The sequence below is a fragment of the Colius striatus genome, chromosome 14, assembly GCF_028858725.1.
Source record: "Colius striatus isolate bColStr4 chromosome 14, bColStr4.1.hap1, whole genome shotgun sequence".
Lineage (NCBI taxonomy): Eukaryota > Metazoa > Chordata > Aves > Coliiformes > Coliidae > Colius > Colius striatus.
The window spans coordinates 14,366,680-14,376,216 of NC_084772.1; the positions used below are offsets into that span (position 1 = coordinate 14,366,680).

Consider the following 9,537-nt stretch of genomic DNA (forward strand, 5'->3'; position numbering starts at 1 on the left):
TCTTTACTTATTACACTTTTATACTTGTGTTAAACAATTAACCTGGCACTCAGCTCCAAGATGGATAAATGAATTGTAATTTCTTAGCTTTTATTTTTATGGGAGCTCCTAATTTTCCTATCTGATAACTGCAATAGCAAACACCAATGGATTTGTCTAGGTGGGCTCAGAGAATGTCCTTTTGTGGCCTAGTATCAGTTAATCAGGGATACTGTTTAAAGGAGGTCATGACATACAGTTTTAAGTTTTGTGATTTTCCCTGGATGACAAGTTCCTTATTGAGGTCATCCAGGATTAATGGCTCCTGCCAGCTATTTCCCTCTAACTCCTGTTGTGTTGAAGACAAATGTATGGCTTAGAAGATCCGCTTTTAAGAAAATGCTGTAAAGCATTTTCTGATGGTTTGAAAATATTTATATTTAATTTGCCCATAGCAATTTATAGTTTTTCCTTTCTTACATATTTTAAAGCTATTTCATAGAAATTTGAAGTGAGAAGGAGCACAACACAAAGACCTGTGTTTTGAGATGTTGCTTAAGAAAAATTACATATTCACAGAAATGAAACCTGGAATGAGGAGTTGAGGTTTGGGCACAAAAGAAAGAGTATGAAGAGATTTGAATTCCATTCTAAAGAGATGAGTCTTTGTTCATCTTTGTTTTGCTGCAGAGGTACAAAGCTCAAATCAGTGTCACACAGTGTTCATGCAGCACTGGGAGCTCACAAGTGCTTTTTTTGAATTAGTCCTGCAGTAATGAGCAGTTAATAAGATCAACGGCATTCAGCCCAAACAGAAAAACCTGAATCAGTATGTTCAGTTCGGTGTTCAACATCAATGCTTTTACCTGGCTACGTATGCTAAAATTGCAAGAATACCTGTCAAAGTGCAGCACAGAAGCACATTGAATGCAGTGATCTGTTTATAAAGGAGCTAATGTTTGAGAGTGCAGTCTAACTTGCTTGCTTTTTTTGTTTTTGTCTCTAGTCATTGTAGTGTTGTTTGTAACACTGAAAAGGCAGAAGAAGGAACCTCTGATTGTTTTTGAAGAAGAAGATGTCCGAGAGAACATTATTACTTATGATGACGAAGGTGGAGGAGAGGAAGATACCGAGGCTTTTGATATAGCTACTTTGCAGAACCCTGATGGCATCAATGGATTTATTCCTCGTAAAGACATAAAACCTGAGTATCAGTATATGCCAAGACCAGGGCTTCGGCCAGCTCCCAATAGTGTTGATGTTGATGATTTCATCAACACAAGAATACAAGAGGCTGATAACGATCCAACTGCTCCTCCTTATGACTCTATTCAGATCTATGGCTATGAAGGAAGAGGCTCAGTGGCTGGTTCACTTAGCTCATTAGAGTCAGCGACAACAGATTCTGATTTGGACTACGACTATCTACAAAATTGGGGACCTCGATTTAAGAAACTTGCGGACTTGTATGGCTCCAAAGACACTTTCGATGATGATTCTTAACGATAAAGTTTAAGATTTGGCCTTAAGAACTGTGTCCAATGTTCTGAAGAATCCAGAAGAAATGTAAGCAGGTATTTTTTTAAAAATCAAGAAAAAAAAATCTCACTTAAACATTTAAGTTTGACAGAGAGGATTCCTTTCATTAAAAAGGACAAAAAAGTGGTAAATACTGTGAAGTACCTTTTCCTACAAAAGGCAAATGTAGAAGTTGGCTGCCAACTTCACTAAAGGAAAAAACCCACTTAAGAAATACAAAATATTTAAATGAAGGAAAATGATAAAAGTGAACCTACAAATAAGGGAAATCTTTTATGTATTATGAACATCTAAATCTTTTATGTCAAAGAAGCTTCCACAAATTAGAAAAGATAACAGTTCTGAGCTGTAATTTCGCCTTAAACTATGGACACTCTACACGGTAGTGCATTTTTAAACTTGAAATATATAATATTCAGCCAGCTTAAACCCATATGATGTATGTACAGTACAATGTACAATTATTATGTCTCTTGAGCATCAAACTTGTTACTGCTGATTCTTGTAAATCTTTTTGCTTAAACTTTCATCTTGAACTAATACGTGCCAGATATAAAAACTCTGTCTTGTTGCAGTGGGAGGCGCCCTATTTCTATGTCATTTTTAATGTATCTATTTGTACAATTTTAAAATTCTTATTTTAGTATACATACAAATATCAGTATTCTGACATGTAAGAAATGTTACAGCATCACACTTATATTTTATGAACATTGTACTGTTGCTTTAATATGTGCTTCAATATAAGAAGCAGACTTTGAAATAAACTGATTCTTTTTTAATTCTTGTTCTGGTTATTAAGCATATAAGGAAAACCATAGTGTTTCTAATGTCCCATTTATAGTTCAGACTAATTTACTACAGTTGTGACCTTTTAATAGCCTTATTTATTATGTGTTTGTAGTTGGTTCGTTGCCTTGTTAAGTGATTATTTAAAAATCAAGTACATTTTACAAATGTTTTTTAGATTAAAAAATGTAACGTCTGGTGAACATTTTGTACCCTATCTACAACTTGTGGCTGCTCCCAGAACACAGTAATAATCTTCGTATAATACTACTGTGATTTCTGGATTAAATTAAGTGTAATACTCTTCAATATTTCCCATGTAATATGCATTTATCTTATATCTTAGAAATTCCAGAGGTTTCAGAAATGACTTTGTAAGTGGACAGGAGTACTCTGTACTTCCAACGTACTCCAGGCTTGTGAATTTCCCTGTCTGTGCTAAGCTTCTGCAGATTTTAGAGACTTAAATCTGACCCAGTTTAGCTGTAAGTTCCCTAAAGACTGTTCTACCTGACAATTACCTTACCTGAGTAGTAATTAAGATTCTGGCACTTACATTTTTTTTTTTCTTTTCTTTTGATTCTTCTCCCATTTACTGCAGTAGAATAGCATCGTCTACTGATAGGAAGATGTTTTAATTTGTGATGACAGAAATACAGAGTGCTTTCAGAGTTGTTCTTTGTAATGTATGTTTTTAATCGAAAAATGATCTATAACTTTTTTATATTAGTTCAGAATGAGCAAGGGATTGGAATATGTTCTGCGCATCAACATTTTCAGCATCTGTGTATAGCTGTACTTCTGCTAAATTTAATATAGTTTGCTGTTTAGGGTCAGAGATCAGCAGCTGCAATATGGGAAGAGGCAATAAATAGAAATGATATACATTTTTCTACTGTTCCTTTTACAGACCCGGTTCTTCATTTCCAGTCAGGTACCAAACTGCTTGATCTGAGAGGAAATCTGATTTGTTGGTGTATTGCTTTTCTGAAGACCCCCGTATATGTAGTTAGATTAAAATTTAACTCGTTAAAATTATGGATGATGTTTCAGCTCTATAGTCGTAACATATTCACTCGTCCCATTATATCCCTATGTTTTATAAGGCAAAGTTTGCTAAATCAGCAGATTTGCTCGACAATGTTTATTGTAATATTTCACTTTATTATAGCTGTATGCATTCTATATCATTCTATAGTTTATTATTAACTTGGTTCAAATTTCTTTGGTTGTTGATTTTTCTCTGTTTATAATCCAAAGAATATTTTGCTAGATTTGCACATTTCTCCATTATAAATTTAAATAAACATTTAAGAATGAAATGAGTATCAATTTACAAATTAACAAATTGAAATAAAGTAAAAAAAAAAAAAGTCATTTGTAGGACTCCATCCTCATTGATGCTATCTGGGTTTATTTCACTTTTCAGCAAGTTTTAGAATTAATAACTGCATTTTCTACATTTTTGTGTTTAAGTTTTAAGACAGACATTGTCAACTACATTTTTTAATAGTTTTAAATGCTTTGAGTTTTAGTCTCTATTGTTTGTAGCACTCTCGTAGATGCTTGGAAATAAATTTTCTTTCCCTGCTGGTTTTGTCCTTTTTCATTTGATTATTTTTCCCCTTCCCAGTGAATATGCAATTATCATAGTGCTTTATTAAGTTAGTCTTGCTAATCTCAGCCAACACTACCTCTGAAACACTGGGAATTACTGTGTATCATCTGCAGCACCCCAAATGAACAGTGTATTTTGGCATAACGACAGGACATTTATGTGTGTTAAACTTCACAGCACCGGCTGCTGAAGTCTCAGGCTTATAATCGGAGAGTGTACAAACTAGCCCAGCGCAGCAGCCCTGGGTTTGTCCCTGACACAAATCAGAGAAGCCTGTGGGCTGGGGTTGTGTTTTGCTACGGTACTACCAAGGATCTGAGCAACCTGGGAAAGGATTTACTTACACGAGTTACCTTAGTGTAGACTCTGTTCCTGACTGAGCTCAGGGAAGGATAGAGCCTCACACCTATGGAAAGCAACTGGAAGATTAACCACAGCTTCAGTGGGTTTGAAGACAAGTCCTAATCAAAAGGAGGATCACCACGACTGAGCCAGGTAAAGTAAGAGACAGCAGCAAGTGCAGATGATCTTCTGGCCTCTTTTTTCCCCTCACGTAAGTCTTACCCGAGACATTGTTTCAAGGGAGACAACACACGCAGCAAAATCCATCTAAATACCCTCAGTAACAGACAGTGTGACATTACCGGGAGTACTGCTTATTTTGTGAGCTGAGTACACTTATGTGCTCCTGCTGGAAAAAATACACAGCTCCTTGTCTAGCTGCTTATCACCAGAAGAACTTGCATCTGAGCAAGGTTGACATGCCCCTCATCTCACATATATCCACAGTGCATTTGTACACAATTTCTCTCATCACTGGCAAGAAGCAATTAAGTATGCAGGTTCAGTGCTGGTTGCTAAGGGAACTCTCAAAACTTGCACTGATATGGAAGGGGAGGGTTTGTTTGGGATTTTTTAGATTACTTCTGTCATGTTCTTGCCATTATGTCAAGAAGTTTTTGATATTGTGTCAAAGGGTACAAGCTTGCAAGCTTGCCACCAACATTTACGTGATCTTATGCAAGATCATACTTTAGAAACTGATACAACCACAGGTGAGAAAAGCTTTGAAATAATTTGCATGTATTCTTGGCTCCATACTGTTGACTGAAAAAATAAATTGGTAATTTTTACCAATCTTTGCTGATAAGCTTACAGAAAAAGTGAAGAATAGTAATTTAAATCAGGCTCACAAAGAGGCAGCCTTAGCTTTCTGGAACCTAAAAGCCAGGAATTCTTTCATGTCTTCCCTATCCAGTAGAATTCTCAGAATACGTGTTTTTATTGAAAGATTTGATAAACAAAAAGTCAAGATAAAGCCTGTGCAGGTTTCCACTTTAGTGACTGTTCCAAATACTGAGCTATTGTAATCAAAGCTGAACAATAAGCACCATGGCTTGATGGCTTGTGAAAAAAACCTGCTTCCAAAATCAAGTCTTCTGCCTTTTCACAGCAGGGGAAATGCAGAAGCTACAACCTGATGCTCAGAAAGCAGCTTTGCCATGGAAGACAGTGTAACTTCATATCGACATACACACAGTGGACTCAGCTGATGTTCAAGGCTGCCTATATCCCGGACAGAGGTGGTGGGTTGTATATGCCAGCGGCACAGTCATGGAGCGTTTCAGACTTCATTGTGGAAGGAAAGAGAACACAGATGCCTAAAGAGGGGAATACTTGCTTGGACTGTGCAAAACCTTAAGACCTCTTTCCAGGTCAGAGAAGTGTCCTTTTCAAGAGTCTTTCAGACTTTGCATTGAAGCCAATGTGTGTTCTATAGATAATTCAATAGTAACTGGGGAACTGAACCTGAGATTATCAAAGTCTTTGTGAATTCTCTAACTACCAAACTTAAAACCTGATTTTTTTTTTTTCCTTTTCTTTTTTATACTTGTTCAGTCCATTTGCAGTAGCTTATAGCTGCCTCAAGAATAGCAAGGGCTGAAACACCAGTCAGGCTGCTGGGCAAAGAACTCCACCGGCCGGGAGAGAAATCTGCTTTGGAGTGTCAACTTGAGAATGGGAAATTCATAGCTGGTAGTGATGGGGATTAAAACATCATCATCTGCCTCATGCTGCCAAAAAAAAAAAAAAAAAAAGGTGAGAAGGAATGAACACGTCTCTCTTTTTTTGCATTTCTTATAACTTTTATGTTTGGCAAATCAGGACCAATACCTAAATTACCTATCTGTCTAGGAGAAGACTTTTGGTTTATTGAGTCTTCTTGGTTAGTGCTCTTAATTACAGGGATGCTCTTTTAAAAGAAATCAAAATAAAAGCTTATTAGGTTGACCTTGAATAGGTTTAACAACTAGAAAGATAAAAGAAATTTACTTTCTAGGGGTTTTTTTTGTCTTCCAAATTTTAAGGCACGCCCTGCATTTTTGGTGGTTAGTGAAAAAGACAAACAGTGGCTGCTTTGCACTGAGGTTACTGACAGCTTTCCTTTTTACATTTTTTTTTTTTAACAAGTGAAAAAAGCTGTTTATTTTATTTGACCAAATCCATATGCTGTTCTCCAGGCCTTTCTGTAAGTGAAGGGTTTATTTTGTTGTTGTCTTCTTTTCCAACCTTAATCATTCCATGAGTACATGACTCACTACTTTGGCTGCCAAGACAAATTTCCTCCAGCTCTATCACCAGCAGGCCTTGCAGACACACCACTGCTCTCACAGAGCTGCTTTATAAATATGAAGCGCTTCTGTATTGTTCTTTATGACGTATGGAGGTCTTAAGGGGGATTGGGGGGAGGGGGGAGTGGTTTTGTTCTGTTTTGGAGCTATGAGGCTTTCACTTCCACAACTACAAAACTGGCTTTCCATGCTCACATGCTGTGCTCAGTGCCCTGTCTCTGGGTGGTAAGGAGCAATTTTTCAGGGAGTAATAAACTCCCTCTTACTTGGCAGGGTGTCTTTAGAAAGCCCCATTGTTCCCCTGCTGCCAAAGATGGCCTTCCTTCCAGGAGACTATTCTCCCTGCTGCAGCCTGAGCTCATATTTTCCTTCTTCTTATTAGTGCACCAAAGAAAGTCATCATTAATCAAATGCAAGCACATTTAGCAAAGTTCAATGTGTATGAAAAATTTATGTCAACCTTTAGGCTCTATGACAGCCCCAAGGCTTCACTTAATAAGTTCTATAATGACTTACTGTTAATGGCCAATTCACATTATCTCTTTGAGGTCTATGGGGCCTTTCAGTAACATTTTCTATTATTGATCATGGAGCCGTTGTACTTTACATAGACATATAAGCAAAACTGTTGTGTACGTCCCTTGCTTTCTAAAATGGAAAGTTGGAGACATTTAACTACAAAAGCTCACAGAACTGAATTTTCTGTCGTGTTAAATTTATGTGACTTTAGTATAGTGCAGTAGTAAATGAAAGTTATTTGTGGGGAGCTGACAGATGCTCTTGGAAATTACTAGAAATCTAGCATATCTTGTCCATTGATTTAGCAGAAATCTACACTTTGAAACCAGTCCTCATCCAGCTATCACCCTTGTTAACAGCCTCAGAAGAGGTCAAAGACAGAATGGCTGACTGCCCTAGGTTCTACAGTTTCAGTTACTAATCATATTTAATCTCAGACATTTAATTTTTCTCAGAATTTTCCTAGAGGGAAAAAAAAAACCCTCAAAGGGAAAAGTTTCTGACAACTAAGCACTGCCTATTTCTGTGGCTTTACACAATGCAAATGCTTTTCACTAAACAGTACTCATAATTATATTATTTTCTAAAGCCTAGATCCTGTATACACTTACTATTTATCACAATCTTTACTACTGTGAATAAATGGTGGCACTTATAATAGTAAGTATAAAGAAGCTACACTACTGTAATCTAAGTGCTCCCACGCTACTGGAAGCTAATATCTCGCACTGTGTTGAAACATCATTAAATGAAAGAATATGAACACTTTATGTGCCTACACACACTGCTACTGCACTGCAGACAACTCTGGAGTGCCCAGTGTCATGTAAAATTCCTTTCATAGAGAAAAAGTCTTCCAATAACACCTAAGCATCTCACTAAGAACTGCTAAAATGGCATAATTTTTTTGTCATGGCCGCTCAAAGAGAAGTGATTGTATATTTCATTCATGTAAGTAACAATATGCAACTGTAGTAGAAAAGAGAAACTAGAAGATGAAAATAAATAAAGCCATAGGACTTGACTTGCTTTAAAACACTTTGAAAAGGCAAGAAGAAAACAGCAGGAAGTCATTGTATTGAGAGACTGTAAATCACCAGCAAGGTCAAGACCTACTATCAAGCCACTATAGCATGTAGATCAAAACAGAAGTTTTTCTTTCTTGCTGTCCTCTACTCCCCTTTCCCATCACACTCGCAAAACTAAACTTGCTCCAAGTGCAGACATACAAGATCAGAAGCCATCATACTGAACACGCAATCACCTCAGAACCTAGAACAGACAGGAGGCCTTTTTTAAATATATATGTGTGTGTGTGTGTGTGTGTATATATATATATGTATGTATGTATGTATAACGTGCCCAATAGTGCAATGTAAATCCACTTAATAATGCCTGGATCAAGCTGTAAATACATGACATGACATTTGCCTTCCAGCTTCATGTTTCTGATGCTTTACCAGCAGCTTGGTGGTGGAAGAAGTAGACAAGCATATTCATAAACCTGCTGGCTGCTTTTCAAGTGAGATCACAATATAAAAAAGCTATTTATCACTAAACTCTTTAAAGAATTAAAAGCTGTGCTCAACCCTGAATATTCCATGGAGACTATTGCTGGTAAACTGCTCTCAGCCATAGTGGATAATCAGAAACTTTAGCAAAAAAAGTCTTGCTATTAACTCTGGTTAGAAATAAAAAGGGCATCTGTACTTGGCTGTCATAAAAAAAACCTGGTGCAAAATGTCTGTATGATAATAACAGAGAGCAGTCTTAATGAGAGTTGGGAAAAAAGAAAGGCTAGAATTTCTGAATGTTTATTTGCCCTTGGTGGATTATGAGATAACATTAAAGTCCCTGCTTTTTTTAGTATGGAGGTCAATACGGAGCTGTGCTAATAAAAGAGCATTAGACTCCCACTGCACCTATAAAATTTGGAACCTAAACTAACCTTTCCAGTGCAGTGCATGAAGCCACATGCCAGCAATTTATTGCAGAAATGGCCTCTTCCCATCACACGTACAAGAGGTGAGCCAAATTTCAGTAACAGTCAGCTGTTCTGTTTATTTGGCACTGTGGAGGTTACTGCAATAATCTGTCTCCAAGAGCCTGGACTATGTCCTTTCTTGTGACCTCCCTCGTAAGCCTCGGGCGTTATCATTCTTTGCTACCAATTTGTGTTGGCTGAAGAGTCTAAGGCCAAAATTTATGAGATATTCCCAGGAGTCACAAGCTGGAATAGTCACTGATGGACGTGAGATTCAAGGCTCCCTGCCCAGAGCAGGGGGCACCTGGGCTGTCTTGGGAGCACTGTGGGTATGCCAACTGCAAAGCTGCATCTGCCAAGAGAACAATGTGTTGTGATCAAACCAGCAAAAAACCCACTATTCCTCCAGGCAGAAAAACACTTTTCACTCTGGGGAGTCAGGAAACTGGTGCAGAGAAGCGTTCCTAGGAAGACTG

General features: G+C 37.4%; 1 protein-coding gene across 2 annotated transcripts in view; it reads left to right on the forward strand.

Moving 5' to 3' along the window:
* Positions 1-3,480, forward strand: part of CDH11 (cadherin 11) — a 79,004-nt gene extending 75,524 nt beyond the window's left edge. For both annotated transcript variants that reach the window (XM_062007241.1, XM_010210003.2), the window contains one exon: positions 986-3,480. In XM_062007241.1, the coding sequence (XP_061863225.1) occupies positions 986-1,482 (497 nt within the window). In that variant the 3' untranslated portion in view covers positions 1,483-3,480. The remainder of the gene's footprint in view (positions 1-985) is intronic.
* The last annotated feature ends 6,057 nt before the right edge of the window (positions 3,481-9,537 follow it).